General features: G+C 40.6%; 1 protein-coding gene across 1 annotated transcript in view; it reads right to left on the reverse strand.

Moving 5' to 3' along the window:
* si:dkey-178k16.1 (band 4.1-like protein 1) overlaps window positions 1-19,507 on the reverse strand; it is a 43,619-nt gene extending 24,112 nt beyond the window's left edge. The window contains exons 1-3 of the mRNA XM_063463345.1: window positions 19,266-19,507; window positions 3,962-4,050; window positions 3,531-3,680 (exon numbers count right to left, since the gene is read on the reverse strand). Of these exons, the coding sequence (XP_063319415.1) occupies window positions 3,531-3,680; window positions 3,962-4,033 (222 nt within the window). The 5' untranslated portion in view covers window positions 4,034-4,050; window positions 19,266-19,507. The remainder of the gene's footprint in view (window positions 1-3,530; window positions 3,681-3,961; window positions 4,051-19,265) is intronic.
* Between the last annotated feature and the right edge of the window lie 438 nt (window positions 19,508-19,945).

The following is a 19,945-nucleotide window of genomic DNA, read 5'->3' on the forward strand; positions in this document are numbered from 1 at the left end:
TACATAAGTCTGCAGTTCCTCTGTGTCCAAATAAGCCACTGAGTGTTTCCCATGCAGGTTTGTTGTGGCTACAATTTACTGCAGGATTTTATCCATCAGCAGCAGCGCATAGCTGGCATGGTGTGTGGGTCCCAGGCAGAGTAGCAGATGTATGTAGCAGAGAAGAGCATCTTTGTGGGACATCAAAATACTGTGACACAGAAGTCCATCCTGTCACTGCTTCAACCATCTCCTCTCCACTTTCACCTTCAGATGAGTCAGAGTTGGACTCAAAGTTTCTACCTCTGAAGCCTCCTCGATGTCAGCCTCAGAGTCCTCAGAAGAGGATGAGGTGCCATCTTCACACTCATAGTGCACCATCACTTCCAGAGCCTCCTGTGTGCTGTAAAGTCTACCCATCTCTAAAATGACTGTTCCTGCACTACTGCTCATACTTCTAAGCATGGCTGCTGTGCAGCTGCATAAATTACCTGAGCAAGAACCAAAGTAAGGTCCAATTTTGTTTGGTTCTTGCTGCTGTGATATCTTTGAAGCTCTGCAAGGTTACTCATCATTTACTGTTACTGAATTAGTTTATAACGCAGAGTGTGGTAAGAGAAAAGGTGGATGTGGGTGACATCCACCCACAGTTCACTCCAACCTGTCTAGAGGAGAAAGTGAGGGGCTGTGTCATGTTGCATGTTAGAAGAAACGATGGAGAATACACTGCAGATGAGCTTTCAGCTTTCCTAAAGGGGGCAGAGCTTGATCCTACTGTTATGAATATTTTATTTGGTTTGACCGAGTCAACCACATGAACCTCACATTCATGAGCTGATGGGTTTTTTGGAGTTACTCTTTTCCGAAAACTCTGAACTATAGGTGTACAGTTTATACCAGACGTTTCTGAAGGCCACCCCTCCCTGAGACCAAAGCACTTGCTCATAGGAGGTCATATTATGTTGGGGTTTTTTGTGTTTTCTTTGTGTTATTGTATGGTCTTTACCTTACGATACAGACAGCCTTGAGGCTACTGTTGTTGTGATTTGGTGTTATAAAATATTGAATTGAATTGAAGTGATTTGGATGAGAGTTTAGTTTCGCTAATGTGAACAAGAACTACATTTCTACAGTGGAAGTATGGGATAATTGAATGGAAGACTTTTTAAAAAATATTGCAGTCATTCAGATAATGCAAAAACAAGGCAAGTCTGAGCAGCATGAGCTCTTGAAATGTCAGCACAGACTGCACTGAGTACAGGAAAGCAATCCCTGAGCAGCTTTTCAAACTCACAATCTCATGCGGTTGACCATGAAAATTAACAGTATTTGTTGGGTTGGAACAGCAGAGAGTATTCTGTATAGCGGAATTTTAAGTGGTTAAAATCTGAGTAAAACTGGATTTTTATTCCAAAACCTAGCTGTTTGAGATGGCTTTAAAACATAGGGAGTTTGGGTGATCTTGAAGGCAGTGAAGTGTTATAAGCGGGTGGTGGAGTTCTTGCTTTAATAGTACAGCTTTGGTTAAAGCAGAACTATATAACTGAGCTTAGTCAACATCAATATGAATAGGAAGTTAAAATTGCTTCCCTTTTTTTTCTCTGTTTTTTTATTTTTTATTATCACGGTCGGTTTGCTTGGTGGACATCGTGACTCTAATTACAGAAGAAGTCTCCCTGCATTCATCATTCTGTCCCTGTTTGCCTTTTATGCACTGCTAACACACAGATACACACACTCCTATCCATATTACAGTAACAACCAGCACCCTCAGTATCTACCTCCTCTCCATCTTTTTTATACACTTCCACCCCACTCTTCATCTTTTCCTCCTCCTCTTTCCTTCTCCCATTCTATTTTCTCCCCGGTCAAACATAAGAGTGCTCATTTGTCACCTGCATGGATTTCCTGTCAAAGCCCACTACCTCTAGTGTCACAGCCCAGATGACCTGAAGAAATGTGTGTGTGCGTATGCATGCACGTAACTAAGACAGAAGGAAAGATGGACGGGTTAAGCTGGAGTTAAATCTATGTATGTGTGTGCCACACCGGTCAGGATTTCTGACAGATTTCTCTGCTCGTTGGCTCTCTTAAGTAAAATATGTGAGGTCAGGTGGGAGGCAGTAAGCTTTAAATGGAATGCAGTTGACATGACTGAGGGTGACGGGAACCTCGTTCCCAGCCGCAACACACTCGATCAGCAGCAGGTGCCAGTGGGGCTCCAAACAGCTTTGTGATTCCTGCCCAGGGTTTCCCGCTGGTGTAAAACACCTCCTCTGACACCCTTCAGAAGTCAGTTTAGTCAGCGAGCAGATTAATTTTCTGCAACACTTGATCACGACGAGCATGTGAAATTCGAATAGATGGGGATCCACTGAGTTAGAATCATCTATTTACCAACACATAAGGCTACTGAGTCACGATTTACGGAAGCCTTGTCCCCCACAATGCGGAGCTTGTCTCACCTCCATCCATCCGTCTCCTCCTTCTCTCAGCGAGAATAGCAACAGTGCTGCATTTCCTGACTCAGTAGCACGTATTACCAAGGGAGACTAAATCCTATGGAGGTGTAACGTAGTGTGGTCTGCTGAGTCAAGAGCTCTTTTTCAAACACTAGCTTTTTAAATATATATAAAAATATAATTTGCACAGCAAAAATCACGCATGCACGTGTGTTTTCAAGCACAGCAAAACAGCCACACTGCATGTCAACGGCGCTGCAAAGCAACCTTTTAAAATGGCGTTTTTCTGATCCGCTTTCTGCATATTTTGAAGAATTACTGCTGGTGAAACACATACTTAAGAGTTTAGGAAGGAAGCAGTGTCTTTCACTGTGAAGGTGAAAAGATGAGTTTAAAAGATAATAACTTTGTACCTATCAAATAATACCTGAGAGCACCGCAACAGCAAGGTCATATGTAGCAGTAAATAGCCTATCAAAGTAAAGTACTCTGGACTTAAGTAAAATAGAAAGAATGTAGAGTAGAAAGGGGGGTGGGAGCATTTTCATTTGTGATAATCACCAATAAGCAAAAATGGCAGAAATGAAGTAACAGGAGTGTGATACATTCCAGTAGAGCAAGGTCACTACTATTAAAGACAAGTATGAGAACCCTCTTTGCTACTATGACAAATCTGCATTAAGAGTCAACAACAACAGCTTAGCTAAAATACGGGAATCGTTGCATTTGAAGGCAGACTGTGTAGTCAGACAGTCAGACTGCTATGCTGTATGTTAAAGCAAAGACAACATCAGATAATGTCATTACCAATCTCGTTATCTCTTCCTACAAATCTAATGCTTTTAGTTGATCTGTTCCATAAAGGAAAGGCTGAGTCATTTGTAAGTGAGATGCTTCATGTGCGTCTTGATTTTTTTCCACCGTGTTTTTGTTCATTACTAAATTATTGTTTTGCCTCTATTGATACACCAACCAAAGCTGAGTAAAGAAAAATTTTTACCATTTAGGCTTCTTTTTAATTTGATTTGCTTGGTTTTTCTCCCCCTGATGTATCATTTTCTTCTCAGTAATAAAAATTAAGTAGCATACCTCAACTGCGGTTTCATAGTCAGAGCCGTCCAGTAGGGTGACTTTGACGGGGACAGTCTTGGGCCGCTTGGAGCTTTTCTGGGGGGATTTGGAGGCTTTGCTGGGGGTCTTCTCTGAGTTATCATCCATATCCCCCTGGTCCTCTGGAACCTGGGAGAGGGAGAATCCTATCTCTCAGTGAGTGAGCTTAAAATTTGCATTTTGTCTTTTATTTAACTGTTTGAATTTTTAGTCTTGCCCTTAAAAAAGACTTAAATTATTTGATCATATGAGGCAGTCATCAAATGCATGTCGTGTGAGCCGCTGCTCTAAGATGTTAAGTTAGTGGCACGGGCAGGATGGGCTCACTGCCTTGCATATCAACGAGAAAGCCGGAAGGCCCCTGAGTGATTGAGAGGCTTGAATAAAATGATCTACAGCTGTGCTCCCACCTGATTGGTTCTCCTGGCGTCACCCTCCATCGCAGTCTTCATTTCCCCAGCCAAAGCCTTCTCTGTTGTCATAGAAATGGATTACAGTCCTGCAACCACACATAAACATGTTCTGTCAACATCAAATCTCTTCGTGCTCCAAAAACTAGTGTGAAGTGTTCACTGCTATTAAAAGTCCAAACTGCCTATAGAGTCCTGATGGATTTCACTCATGAGACGTAAGCAAAACTGCACAGAGCATACTGAATCTTCACTTAAGCTGGACTTTGGTGTAATGAACAACCACAGACATCCATTTCAACTTCCTGTGCAGCTGACAGCTACTATGTTTGGTATCTTTAATTATCCTTTATGGCTGCAGTTGTTTTTAATGTGCATGGTTATTGGATTGTGTGTAGAGAGATCTTGACGGGGAGGAGAAAAAATAAAAAAGGGTCAGCTCAGTCAGTGCTGGCTCACAGCCTCCCACAGGAGCACTCTGCATGAAGAGCATTTGGCTTCAGGACGCTCCTTCTCACGCTAGCAAAGGAGATAGCATAAATTACATCAACCAGAGAGTCCTGCAGCAACACACAGGACAACAGACACACTGTGATAGGAGAATGAGAAAGAAAATAAGGTGAAAGGAGGGAAAGAGGACACTGAGATCGGTCTGAGGATGAGACAGGACAAAGGACAGAGTAGCAAAGAAAAAAGGTTATGAGGCGAAAGAGACCAGAGAGAGGAAAAGAGATGAGTTAACATACAAGACTGCTGCTACAATATCCGGGAGAGCTACAGACAGATGGAGCTTGTCATTTGAAGGTGACCAGTGCTATACCCAGTTTGACTCCTGCACAGTGCTTTTTCTCCACGTGACGTACAGGAAAATGGCTCATATTCAGATTGGGTGTTACAGATAAGAAGAATGAATTAGGTAAGAAAAAGCCCTGAGGGAGACTATAGCTTTACTCTGAAAGGTGAGGACGGGGTCATGGGTTTATGTGAGCTTTAGATGCAGGCTAAAATTTGAAGATTAAATTGGAAAATTTCTACAGAAATACGAGCTGTTTAAGTTCTTAAGCTGAGCTAATTTGGACTTCGACGGGCCAGTATCAGTGCAGAGTTTTAACAATGTCCCTCCTTTCCCCGTCTTCAAACATACATGATGATAATTGCCGAGTTATTAGGGATGACTCTTTATATTCTTTATCTTGAAGTACTGCGCTGCAATTTTTCAATCTCAAGATGGCGGTTGCAAGCAAGGAGTGCATACATTACTCTGTAATGTAACAATTCCCACTTAAGAAACTCCAGAATATGCAGCAGTTAATATTCATTACTAGTATAGTTATAGTTATAGTAGAGTTAATAAAAATACGGATTAGTGAAAAAGAGGCATGTGAAGCACTGATAAATAGTATAAAGGTGCAGAAGAGAAGTATATTTGGTCCTATAATGGCCAGCAAAGTGTTTGCAAACCATTAAAGTGGTGGTAGTATTACAGTACAGTAGCATTTTTTTCTTTAAAAACAAAAAAAAGAGGTGGGGGAACTAATTTGCATTTTTTCCCTCAACCAGCTGCCTGATGACACTTCTGTGTTTACAATTCTGGAGTCTTGAACACAGCACGTCTCAGCTTTCATGATAGGTCAGTCTCACGCTGCATAATGAAGCCAGATCAAAGAGGAGTGCAGTCTGGCTCTTGGAAGGCTGCAGATGTCACGCGCTCTATGCAGTGAATCTCCACAACTTTGAAGGGCCTGCAGGTTTTTAATTAGTTTATTTAATAAATAATAATATAATTGGTTACAAAATGTACTCTCATTAGGGCACCGGTTAGCATTTTCACTCATAGCAGGAAGGTTTTGATTTCAAACTTGTTCTCAATGAGTTCCAGCTTTATTTCCACAGTCCAAAGACACTTCTGTAAACTCACTGCGCTTCTAAACTGGTTCGAAGTATAAGTGAGCATCATCTCTTCATGTTAACCTTGTTGTGAGCAGCTGACTTACCTCTTGGCTTCAATATAGCTAATGGGTAACAACATCATTGTTCAGATTTATGTATTTTCTACAATATTTGTGAAATTTGCCTTGTACAACTTATATTAATGCAAAGCCTTGACGTCAGAGTCAAACATAAATACACATGGAGGGCAGATAAATAACAAAACAAAAAATCTGTTCAGACAGTGCAGGCAGGAAATATGGGACAGAAAGGTGGATGACATGTAACAAACACCTCCAAATTTAAATAGGCTTCAGGGTTATTTGATGAGCTTCTTAGACATTTCTTATTACAAATACAATCTTCTTTAAAAAAGATTCAATTGCTGTTTTGTACTCAGAAACATACTGAAGACGATTCAAATCCCCAAGTCCATTGTTTTACTCCCACATCTATTTCTAATCTAATCCCACTTGTACATCCATTCACGTGAGCCAATCAGATCTGCCCACTGTAATACACGCACTCAGTGTGAATGTCATCCCCATGAGGCAGCTGTCAGAACAATGTGTCTGTGAATCACAAGCGAGCTTGAGAGGAATCCTAATAGATCAGTGTCAGAGACTTTAGGCCGCTCATTTCACACATATCATGATTGTGAGGCCAATCAATTTTTTCATTTGGGTCACTTTATGATTCAATCACTGCAGGTCCACATCAGTTCTGGTCTCCGCACAACTAATCATCTGTGTGAGTGAGATGATGGAAGCTGAGATGTGTGCGAGGTGTGAGCCTGTGCTGTTTCTTACACACAAAAATCCAATGAAAGTCAGCATCTTCACACAGACTCCTTTTAAAGGTCTTTCTCCGCAAAATCATCTGGAGCTCTTTGGTCCTTTAACTTCAAACAGCGAGCATCAGGGAACGTCTTTGTGAACTATGTATTATGTGGCAGGTGGAGCTCAGAAGCTCAGAAAACATTGTTCAGGACTGAGGGCCTCCAAAAATAGTTGCATTTACATAACTTATGTCTTTACAGAAATACCTTTTCTTATTTATACTTTAACATTTACTGGACAGCGTGTGACTGAACTAACCTGAAAGAAAAGAGAAACTCAGTAAATATGGAAAAGTGCTTATGTTGGTTATATAACTAATGTACTGTACGCTACTACTCACAGATATCACTGTTCTGCAGATTTTAGCATTTGTTTGAGTCAGACAACTAAAATAATCCCAGACAGCTCTTCCTCTCTGCTTCCACAGTTATCTATTAAACTCGCATTATGTGGGCACTGTGGTACACGTCTGTGGAAGTGGGTGTGATGTAGATGTTTTTCTAGGCTGACCAAACAACTGCACCTACAACTAACTAAGGTTGCAGAGGCCCAAAGTGGTGTACTACTGATCCTGTCAGATACTGACATGCCTCATTATCGTCACCATTTTTCTTTTCATGCGGAAAAGAAAGTTTTCACGTGACTCTGAGCAGTCCTACACCCTTACTGCTTTCATAGGAACTGAGAGGGTAAGAAACAGCCAGGAGCTGCTAATTAAACTCACTTTATTAAATGATCATTAACGAATGTGAAAACATCTATAAAAGTAGATGTTTTGGCAGAGGTCAGATTGTGCTATGCTTATGTAATGCGTATTGGACAATACAACCACCAGCTGCAAGGAAAAATTTTGTATTTGCCAAATGGGTGCTTGTGGTTCCTAGAGGTTGCTGGTTCTTATTGAGTGAAATCACATCAATAGAAGGTACAGTGTCAAAAACCTCCTGGTGTCTGATTTGTAGTGTTTCATGTTTGTTTACAAATACTCACTAGCTACTGTGCTTGTACTTGTAGTAAAACTTGAAAATGTGCAACGCAAGACAGAAATAGAGAAATGTTGCCGTAAAGTATGTTGCACCTTTGAAATACTAGTCATGTTCCACATGCTGTCAGATGGTCATGCACCACAGAAGCCCCATCCACACTAGGCCTATGTAGGTGGGGCCTTATTTACTTGATCCTACACCATCACCATGAAGTCACATGATCAATACGGTGTACAAAAACACAAGTATGGGTTGTTTGGAATGGTTACCAGGATAAAAACCTCTTCTCTCTAAAAGGAACATGGCAGTATGGCTTAGGTTTGGAACATCTGGAACAATGAAAGTGGTGGAAATGTCTGGACATAATCTAAGGAGCTTGGAAAAAAAGCGACTGAACATCTTCAAGTTTCTTGAAGATATTTTACCCCTCATCCGAGAAGCTTCTTTAGTCCTAAAACCAAATGGTGGAGAGTCCCAGGTATTTAAACCTAAGTGGGAGCTGTCCCTTAGGAGGGTCGTTGACCCACTATTGATTATGTGCTGCATCACATGAGTCAAAGTGTGGAAAAAAAAGCGTGGATCATTATCAGCAGAGGTTTTGGGTAAAAGCACTGTCAGACCTTGCCTCATTCAAAAATCGACAGAGGAGACGGATGGTTTGAAAGAAGAGTTAAAGAGGCCATCTATGTGAGCAGCAATCTTTGAATAGAAGGGGTTACTGTCTGCCATCTACAATCCAGTTTTAAGATCCCTTCCCAGGCACCTCAAACACCACTCACATCTTGCTTCAGGTGATCTCAACAGGTCACATGATAAGGTGAGGCAAGGTCTCACAATTGTTTCATCCCAAACCTCTGCTGATAGAAGGGTCATGATGTGGGCTTTGTTGTTGTTGCAGCCACAGAACATGAGCATGTTGCTGTTGAGTCAACTATTAATTCCTCTGTATACTATTCTAGATTCCTGATGAATCTGACACCTGAAGTTTGGCTAAACTTTGGTCATGCAACAGTACAATGAGACCAAGCACAACTACAAATCTGCCAAAGGATGTAAGTGTTGCAACAGACCAGTCAAAATTCAGACCTCAGCCTAAATCAAATGCTGTGGTGGGCCTTAAGAGAGCTGTGCATAAATGGATGTCTGTGAACTTCCGTTAACTGAAGTAACGTTGTGGGCCAGAATTCCTCCACAATTTAAGCAACTGATAAAAAAAATGATTACTTCAAGTTTTCCTGTCAAAGTCCTGTAAAAACTCTCTGTTTCATGACCACGTTTGCTATTTGCAAGGCAAGCAGTGTACACTGGATTGTATATCATTTTAAAAGTGATGAAAGTCAGAATAAACCTGTCAACCAGAAACTAAAAAGAATGAGGTGCTTTTACCTTCAGCTCCACAGCTCTGCAGGTAACATAAGAATAAAATGATAAAATGATCTCCATGGGTTTGTCACTAATAATGACCTTTTTTACACTGCTTGTGGTAACTTGAGTTTTTGCTATAATAAACACATCAAATCCATCTCGCACTTCCTTTCCATTCCCTTTCTCTTGAGAGTGTCGTGTAAAAAGAAAATAATCTTAAAAATATCTAAAATGAGTCTTCTGATGTTTCTGTCTTTAGTCGCCTGGTGAAGACAAGTTTTGCATGATCTTAAGAACACCCCATGATTCAAAAGCAAGTAGAAAAACCTTTAGCAGCAAGTTTGCAGAGGTTTGTTTATGCACAGCTCTCTTAAGGTCCCATCACAGCATTTCAATTAGGTTGAGGTCTGGACTTTGACTGGGTCATTGCAACACTTTGATTCTTTTCTTTTTCAGCCACTCTGTTGTAGATTTGCTGCTGTGCTTGTTATCACTGCCCTGTTGCATGACCCGGTTTCAGCTGGTTTAGCTGTCAGTTTCATCATTACGTGTTTGCACTGATACGCTATGTTTGGGTTTCTCCTAACGTAGAGCTGCGCATTTTGGTCTCTTCTGTCTAAATGGCATTGTTCCAGAAGTCTTGTGGTTTGTTCAGATGCAACTTTGCAAACCTAAGATGAGCTGCCAGGATCTTTTTAGAGGGAGGAAGCTTTCTCCTGGCAAATCTTCCAGCCTTTTTCTAATTGTACTGTTATGAACTTGAACAGGTAACATATTTATGTAACAATATTTATTTTAATGACCATTAAAGGTGAACAATGTCAGTAAGAATTGTTGACCTTCATAAAGGTACGGTATATTATTAGGTATTTGTCTTAAAACATTAGCTATGGGATGTTTCGATTCAGTTTAGTTGGATGCTATTTGCATTTTACTGTTGTCAATACAAAGTGAGTCTGATATATAGACCTTATATACTTGATTTGCAGAATGTAGCTTCATCCTTATCCTCTGATAAGGATGAAGCTACATCTTTATCCGGCTGACTTTTAACTGTTAACTCTAAGTAAAATTGCAAATAATTTGGGAACCATAAGTCAGTTTCAGTAATACCTCCAAGGCTAGCTCTTACGGCATTAGATGTTATATATGGTCCAAGACAGTTGACTTTAATTGTTCTTGCTTCTGCATTTCTGTGTTATTTTTTTGTGTTTTCTTTTGTTGATTCTTTTTTAAATCACATTTGACATGTCTGTGAAATACTTTTTCTTTTTGGCTAACAAATTAAAGATGAGAAACATCTAACATCTATGATTAAGTGTATCGCTGACTGCCAAAAAGAAAAGATCTTATCTTCAAATGAAATATGCTTTGTCTCCACGAGAAACACTGCCAGCTTAAATGTATTCCAAAACACAGCACATATCAATAAGATTAGCTGCATTTAACTTATCAGTCAGTTATTGAAATTCTTTTCTTTCACAAGACAGACAAGCAAAATTCACACAGTCAAACTCACGATCTTCACAGTCCCACGTACACATATACAGACAGAATTCACTCACCATGTCTTTGTATCTCTGGAGACTATTTCCTCTGTGCTACATTCCAGTCCACACAGGAATCATTACTGAGCACCTCAAATGTATTAGCGAATGCTTGGATCAACTGCAAGCGTTTCAAACTCACTCAACTGAAAAAAGTCTCAAACTGCAGAGTATTAACTTCACGCCAACAAAACGAAGCAAAAAGCAGACAACGTGACACTCCGAGCACTCATCATCTGCAGCAGGGCAGCTTAGATAAATTGCCAGATAGTAAAACACATGATGGCTGATCATCTAGGGCAAAATGATGTCCACAATGCGCCATTTGCTGCAACCTGACTGAGTTCATTTGTCTTCATGCCAGTTTTTCAAAAAGCTTGTCAATTTAGAAGCGCCCCAAAACTGATGTCTTCAGGCAGGCATTAGTTGCCCACAGGCCCATCCTTCACTTGCAGATGGGCAGAAGAAATTTGTCAAATATAGCGTCTCAAAAATATGTCACAGCAGAGCAGGGGAAGCACAGGAATGACAGCTTGTGGATTCCTCTCACTTCTCAAGCACAGTATGCTGTCAGGAAATCGTGCATGTGCTAACAGCGTCAAGTGTTTGCCTTCCTCCAGAGTATACTGGGAAAAAAATAAGTCTAGTGTGTGAACAAATCAGTGACAAAAGCAGCAAACAGTGTCATCAGCACTTCTTTTGCTTACAATATCAAAGCTCTGCAAGAAACTTGTTTTGGGATTTGGGATTTTTTTTTCTTTTGCAACAAAGAAGCTCAAGGAAGTTTCACAATCCTGTACTAAAAAAACCACATTTTTAAATTCATGCTTGTGGTTTTAAGCAAAACAATAGACTGTGATAAGAAATACTTCCAAAAACACAAGGTTTGCCTGTGACAGTGGATTGAATGCTGCCAACGGCTCTGTTTTTCAAGTTTTAGACCAAGGTAGCATTTAAATATGTAGCTCAGACCTGCCTACTTGAATAAGTAAAGAGGCCTAGTCGCCCAGTTCAATTTAATCAAATCCAGTGTCGCTGTCTCTGGAAGAAATGCACCATCCTCTCAAGCATTTCTTGCAACATCCCCCGAGGGGTTCAGACTTTACTTCTTTGCACTGACGGCCTTATTTGCAAATGTAATGTGTTTCCATACAGACCAGTGATTTAGCGGCATGAAATAAATTGACCACAGATGCTTAAAAGGTTCTCTAAACAGAAAAAAACTCTAGCATTGTAGCATGTGGCCTGCAGCCTACACAGAAACTGACCTTGAATTTCATCGGTGGTACTTAAAAGCATTTAAAGATGTCCTTCTAGAATACATATGAAAACATTTGCATAGATACTAGAAGGATTAATAGAAATGATATAAATGAAAGGCAGGGATGGGCAACACTTCAATTAATTGAATTCACTGATTGTTAGTTTTGAGTTATTAACTCATTTTTTAATTCTGTAATACATCAATTTAGAGTTGTGATGAAATATTATTTTGCTAAAACAAATACAACCTGTCTGTTTGTGCAGTGTTTTAGGAGATACATTTTCTCGCCTATTAATATGAATTCAGGTCTCTTCTTTTGTTCAAGTGTGCGAGAAATCCTCAGGGAGTAAACTGGATTGTGCTGCTAGCTTAATGGTTTTCTGGCACTTTTTTGGAGGTAATCCCTCTTCACAGTGCCTTTGACGTGCACAACCCCCCCCCCCCCCCCCCCAAAAAAAAAAAAAAAAAAAAAAAAAACAACACTCAGTGCTTATTATTAGATGTCACCCGTGCAGAGGGACTGGTAATTCACCATGGTGACACACCTGCAGCTAATAGCGTGAGGATTCTTGGAAAATAAAAGTGAGACCCCAGTGTTACTTCTCTGTTGGGTTTATGGACTTCGTATTTAATTTAGATGATGTCCATGTTAGTGGTCTGGCTGTAAGGAAACATGAGTTCATACATCTTTTTTTTTCTTTTTACACATTTAGATCTGGAAATCATTACTTAGCCACAAGAAGCTCAGTAATCTAACCGTGTAGAAAATGCCTCCAGCTGCTAGACCATTTATAAAATAAAATACGTTTTGCATGCTTTAAAAAAAAAAACAACTCTCTATGCTGCCTCGTGTACTGTATAATGAACAGTGTACCCACAATATAACTGGCTTTTATGTTAACAATGTGCATCTACACACTCACTTGCAAAAAATATGCACCATAGTAGCATAAGCAAAATTACTGTATCTACACAGGAATCCAGAGAAGCCACCCACTGTATTACCCAATCACTGATCATTCCTCACTGAGCTTCGCCTTTTTTTTTTTCAAGCTGCTCCCTCCACATCTCGGCTTTATAATCAGTGGCTCTCTTCTAATGGCATACACAGCCAGTCCATCAATCCTTAAGGGCAGAGCCTGGCTCTGGGAAACCAGGTATAGGACAGTGGGGGTTGGGAAAGAGGGAGTGGCAAGATGTCCTTGTTCAGGAGAAACCACATACACACATTCTCCAAACCTTTGGCACTCAGCAGTCTTGGAGGCAGATTGCGTAGCAAGACTGTTAAGTCTGCTGCAAATCATGTCACACCACAGCTGAGATAAATGATACGACATCCAAATCAATGAGGCAGCAAGTTCATCCTCCCAAAGAGAAAGCAAGCCCAGAGGGAGTGATGCTACCTGAATCTACATAGCATAAGCACTCTCTTTTGGGAAGAGTTAACAAAGGGAATTACAGGGTTTAGCACAGATGCTGTGCTTCAGTGTCTGAAGTGCAGAGTTCCACTTTCTCGAGCTGATGCAAAAAGACAGACTGTGTGATTGGAAACTCATCTGTGTGTGCTTCATTATCACTTGGAGTCAAAGAAGGTGGCGAATGTGCGTAGCAAAATTATTAGAGCAGGGGGTTTGGGGCGGGTCACTGTAAAGTTAATCCTCGCTGATTAAAACAAATCAAGCAGTGAAATCTCTCAGAATGAGCTGTCAAAATGCATCATTTGATTTATGCGATGACTAGCTTAGAGATTAATCAGTTTACATGAGTAAAATAGGCACCGCCTACCATTCAACACTAATATGTTCTCTTATGTATACTCAGTAAAGGAGGTCAATGTACTTAACATAACTTGGGAATAGTTTTAAGGTCAAACGCTGTTTGAATTCCTAGGACAGGAATAAAATATCTCTAACCTATAAATTCTTACTGCTAACCTATTAGATAAACATTATTTTGGAAAAAAAAAACACGACTGAACAGACGCTTATGTAGGTGACACCGACTGTTAGGCATGTTGACATCCCATTGATTCATACAAATTGTCCAAACAATCAAGGATGCTGCCCTGGTTCCCATTCACAACAAGACAGAGAAAGGAAGATTGCAGACTCTACGTATCATTTTATGTAGCTTTCTACAGAATGAATCTACAGTATGAAATAGCTCGTTTTTAGCAGCATATCATTTACTCCCTCAAAATTGACAGTAATGCTGGATCTCTCAACTGATAACACACCTCCACTGAAACCCTTCAGAAATGTTGTACTTTGAATTTTACTGAATGCATCATGCATTATAAACAAATATCTGAACATAAGCATCCAGATATACAGTTATGTGGGAAAAAGCTTTCACAGCCCTCTATGCAGTCCTATAAAAAACTAAGTACACCCCATGATTTAGTAGCTTTTAGAATCACATTTGGCAGCAATAACTTGAAGTAGTCACTTGAGAGGGTGCCAGTTTAGCTCACTAGGTTGAGCAGGTGACCCATCTGCTGTAAGGATAATGCAAAGAACTGTGTTCAAATCTGACCTGATCCCATTTGCTGTCTACCTCCCCTTGTTATCTCTCCCTATCTTCTCTGCACTTAACAGACGTCAAAATATACGCAAACAATATTTTTTCTGTCTTTATCAGTCTCGCACATCATTTTGGAAGTATTTTGGCCCCCTCTCCCTTACAACATTGCTTCAGTTCATTGAGGTTTGTGGGCATTTGTTTATGCACAGCTCTCCTGGACCTTGACTGGACCATTAAATACTGGATCATTGTCCTGTTCCGTGAAGCAATACAAGCCAAGCTTTAGCTGTCGAACAGATGGCCTCACATCTGGCTCTGGAACATTTTGGTTTACAGAGGAGTTCTTGGTCAACTTAAGTTGCCCAATTCATGTGGCTGCAAAATAAGTCCAAATCATCAAACCTCTAACACCATGCTTGACAGCTGGTATGAGGTGTTTGTGCTGATACACAGGCGCCTTGTTTGGTTTTCACCAAAAACGGCGCCTGTGCGTTCTGCCCAAACATCTCTACTTTGGTCTCGTCTGTTCAAAGGACATTCTTCCAAAATCTTGTGGTTTGTCCAGATGCAAGTTTACAAGCCTAAGCAGAACTTCCATTTTCTTCCAAACAAGACATACTTGTTAGTCTTTTTCTCTTTTTCTGTTTGTGCTGTCATTAACTTTTTTACATTTAACATGCTAACAGAGGCCTGCAGAACCTGAAGTGCGGCTCTTCTGTTGTATGCAGTTCCTATAAAACTGCATGATCTGACTGTCTGGAGCGAATTTGCTGGGATGTCTGCTCCTGGGAAGAATGCAGCACTGTGTTAGCGCCCACCTCAAGAGGTCAGGACCAAAGAACAGTTTTTATACAGATGTTCACACTTGCTGATAATCAGTTTTATAAAGTGCCATACCGGGCTGCTACTTACCCTCTGAATTCCTATGAAAGCAGTAGGGGTGTGCTTAGTTTTTCACAGAATTGAATGGAGCCCTGTGAAAACTTTCATTTTCACATGACTATATGTTGTATGCAGATCTGCAGGAATGTACTTGGTTTCTGTTTTATACTTAAAGTCTAATTGCCAAAATGCAAACTGGACCTTCATCTTTCTATTATTATTATTTTTTTAAAGTATCTTTATTAGCAAACAATGGCTGGTTGACAAAATTGGAAGTCTGTGCCTCAGTATCCATTATCCACTATTCCAGATATCGACTGCTTTCACCGGAAATATTGACTGTTGCTCCTAGAGGGATAAGTAAGCAGAGAAGCTGATTGTTTTCCCAGGTTGCTGAGTGCATGACTTCATATGCTGTAGGTATTCCTGTGAGTATGTTCATTATGTTTACCTTCCGTATAATTAAGCAGTGTGGGCATCGTGGTAACTACAGTTCTGGATAAAGTAATTAATTAATTATGAGCAATTCAATCCATACGCATGTAGCCCCTTCACCACCCAAATTAAATCTTTCCCCCATTTCATGTATTCACATGTATTTTAGCAACCTTTACTAAAAAGGTTAAATGGATAAAAACAAGACACAGCTTCATTCTTCACTGTCACAGGAAAATGACAGGCACCACGCTGTGCTTGCAGCACAATTTTTTTTTTCTAATTGACCACAAAGGAGCGTGTCTCCACTAACGATAGTTAACACAGAGGCATCAGGCGTGCCTGTTTAAAATTCAGTTACCATGGGAACCCTAGCCTAACATCGTCTGTCAAGCGTATCAAAATAAGATAAAGAAAATGACAAAAAATGAGAGAACAGCCTGTAGGCATTATTTTGCTAGTTGACACATACACAATGCGTGAGAGGGAAGAAGAGGTGAACCATCACATGGCACTGAGCTCAAGAATGTGACAGCTCGTGTAGAGGTAGGCATGCTGAAGTGGTGGGTGGAAGAGGATGACCAACAGTTTCAAGTTGGATGTCAGGCTTGTAGTCTGCATTCAAATGCTTGTTGTGAACACAGGAGGTCAGCCGAACAAGATGTAGATATATGGCAGTGTATCGCTTTGGAGGGATTATGTTTGTGTTTGATCATACAAGACACAGAAATAAGTTAGACTAGTGTTTAATCGCATTACACCCTTTGGGAAGAGAATATTTTTGCTTTACAAATCTGATCTAACCATATCAAATGTGATATACAACACGGCTGTTAAAGTGATTATTTTATGGCTTTCACTACACTGTAAATGGCAACATGGTATTCTCAGTACAGGAAATGTCATCATATGGCATAGGTCTTCAAGCTTCTCATCTGATCATACCTCAAAATAAATGTCTGTCTTTATCAGTAGTTTGAAAATTCACTTTCATAATTATAATAAAACTGTAATTATTACTAAACTTTGGCTCTCTGCAAGTGTTTCTTTTGTCTTGTCTCCCTCCCCTCACTCCTAACAGGTCATAGCCCCTCCCTAAGCCTGGTTCTGCCAGAGGTTTCTTCCTGTTAAAAGGGAGTTTTTCCTTCCCACTGTCACCAGGTGCTTGCTCATTGTAGATCTCTACCTTACAATATAAAGCACTTTGGGGTGACTTGTTGCGACTTGGTGCTATATAGATAAAATTGAACTGAACTGAATTACCTTTACAGTGTCTGTTAGGTATTAGAAGTTACAATGCTTTACCTTAGAAAATGCATTTATGCAGGTTCTAAAATTATTATGATGACATTTGATTTTTTGGTACCTGTGTCAAACTGTGCAACCAATTGTTAAAGGAGGGATCTCCAAAAAAAAAAAATGATGTGATGTCTTCCTAGGTCGGGCATTGTCTCCTGTCGCACATCATTTGTGATGATAATGCAGTGACAGCTTATTACATGCTGCTTGTTATCCGTAATATGTCTTTGAAAGCTCCTGTTACTTCGAAGCAATATGAGTTTATCCTGTGGAGAATTCCACGTTGGCTGTGAAAAGACCACTGGCTATGCTTCAATGAGCTATTACAAATCGATCATAGGATGACTTAAAATAGGACTCAAGGGAGAATTGCATCAATGTGTGCTAGTCTAAACAAGCACTCTTGCTGAATTTAGGTGCATAAAAAGACACATACGAAGGTGTTTCCCATCAGTCTACCACATGATGACCTAAAAGGATGTCTGTGTGTGTGTGTGTGTGTGCGTGCGTGTTTGTGCGTGTGTGTGTGTGTATTGATTGGTGACAGACTGCACAGAGGCTGCACATTAACCAGAAAGTGTGAGACTTGCATATAACCTTGCAAGTCCCACACTCTTAGTTTAGGAGTTTGCTTGAATATCTGCTACCTGTCACACATTAGAGGAAGTTGCTCTGTGGAAAATGTACCATGTAATTCTCTTACTGTACTGCTTGCAGTCAAACTTCTTGCAGCACCATGACAAAAACCTAGAAAACAGTTATTCAATATTTTTTTCCTGTAAGTGTTCACCTAAACATACATCTACACAAAGAGGCATTGCTCTAAATGAGGGACGCAAGGAGCACCACTATGACTGCGTATAGTTACACGATTGTTATATGCACCAGGGAGACCAAAAGTGGATCAGGTGAAAGGAAAATGAGATTGGAGGATGCATGGAGGGACAGAGGTGTGATGGACAGATGGATGGATTTTAGATCTAATTTTCCCCCCTTCTTCACTCTGCCTTCTCAGTTTCTGAAATTCTGAGTCTGGGAGATACTGTAGCCTGCGGTGTGGCTGCAAACAAGCCAGAGACACAAGGACTGGCAGTCTGTTTGAGTATGTGGGTGAACAGAAGGAGGCATTACTTATGATGATAACTTTTTGGAAGTGTTAAAATAAAGCTTGCGCTGTGGTTATTTTGTGTTTTTGTGTGTATTTTGCTTTCCTTTCTTTTTTACTGTTTGCCTCGGTGAATTCTCTTTGTTGTTCCTCTGCTTGGCAAACTTTTACTGTAGCAGCTGTGCTATTAAGTTCTCTATGAAAATGAGACGGAAAGGGGGAGGGGTGATGTAATAACTCATTGTTTTAATTAATCTTTAGCTCTGATGTGCAGTTTACACCTTGTGAAAGTGAGCAAATTTTAAAACCCAAATTTTCAAAATAATGGCATAAAAATAGACAATTACCCCTACACCTGTTGCCTTTTTCTGAAAACGCATACACTTCCAGTGAAAGCAACATCACAATTTGAATCAGTGCCACTTTGCACCTTTTTTCTTTATTCATTGTTATAAATGTGTGGTTTCAATCGAAAAAAGTAAAAACTGCCGTCCTTCTACTTTCCGAGCATTTTCATTAAATAGCCCACTTTTAAACAGTGCAGTTGACATATTCAGGAGACCTTTCCCTTGCCTCGGCGCCCACGCCTGCCCCCTCTGCCACACCCGCGACAATACACTTCAATTAGCTCATTATCTTGAGCATCAGCTGTTAGCTCCATAGACATAGAGAAATAATAATCCTCTCTCTCACACACACACACCGGCATTTCCAAGAATAGGTCTGAACAATTGTACGTGGGTTGTATGTTTTTAGCGAGGGAGCTGACCAGACGTTATATGATTCAGTAAGCCGATAAAGGTGCACTTGCTTCTTGCTGGGCCTTGATATGCATGGAATAAAGGGTGCCCTCATTCCATGCAGCTTATTAAACCAGCCTGCCGACCATATTGGTCGTATTAAAGCTAATGTGGCAACACCCTCTTCATCCGCCCATGACACTTGAGGAACAAAAGCAGTGTCTTTACGGAGCATACAGGACGCGTATTCGCGCAAAGCTATAATCACCGGTGTGTGTGATGCTTCTCCCTCTTTGCCTCCAATGTCACTTGGTAATACCCGGTAAATGCAGCATGCACCTGTTCCGCTGTCATCCGCGTCGTATGAGACAAACAAATAAACATGCATACCTGTCCTGTCAGAGCCGGGTGTCAGGCTTCAGCCCAGATTCTGATCATTGAGATGAAGGGAACTGGAAGACGGACGCCGCCACCGCCCCGGAGAGCGTTTTTCGCTGCCTCGGGAGATGCAGCCCTGCAGGCTGGGACGGAAGATAGGCACAAGCCGGCAGAGATGGCTAGCAGTCGGAAGGGCTAGGAGGACAGAGGAGAGGCGTTTTCACGGTGTAAGCAAGGGAACTCCTAACGTCGTGCGTAATGTGAGGACCGCTTTGCTCGTGACACGCAGCGTGTCTTATCACTTGCTTTACTGGTTTTCGGGTCATCTTATCCCGCTGTAAGGCTCAGTAATGGGTGGGGTGGGGGCTGCTGGCTGGAAAAGAATTAATTCTATAGCCTAATTTCACTGTAATCTAATAAATTACAAAACCCATTAGTAAATTTGGAAAATTATAAAAGAATTGAGTGCACTTAATATAGATGCTTACTGCATTATAGATTGGAGGAATTATATGCATGTTGTCTAGTCATATGTTCTCACACTTAATGATCACTTAAAACCTGGAGATACCAGCACTATGGGTCAGTTTAGGCTTCATAAGAAACGGATTCAATTCTTCCCTTCAGTTGCTGAAAAAAGTTCATGGCCCAAGCACTCCAGTTTTGTTTTGTTTTTTAAATAAGTCAATAGC

This window comes from Pelmatolapia mariae, linkage group LG20 (assembly GCF_036321145.2).
Source record: "Pelmatolapia mariae isolate MD_Pm_ZW linkage group LG20, Pm_UMD_F_2, whole genome shotgun sequence".
Classification (NCBI taxonomy): Eukaryota; Metazoa; Chordata; class Actinopteri; order Cichliformes; family Cichlidae; genus Pelmatolapia; species Pelmatolapia mariae.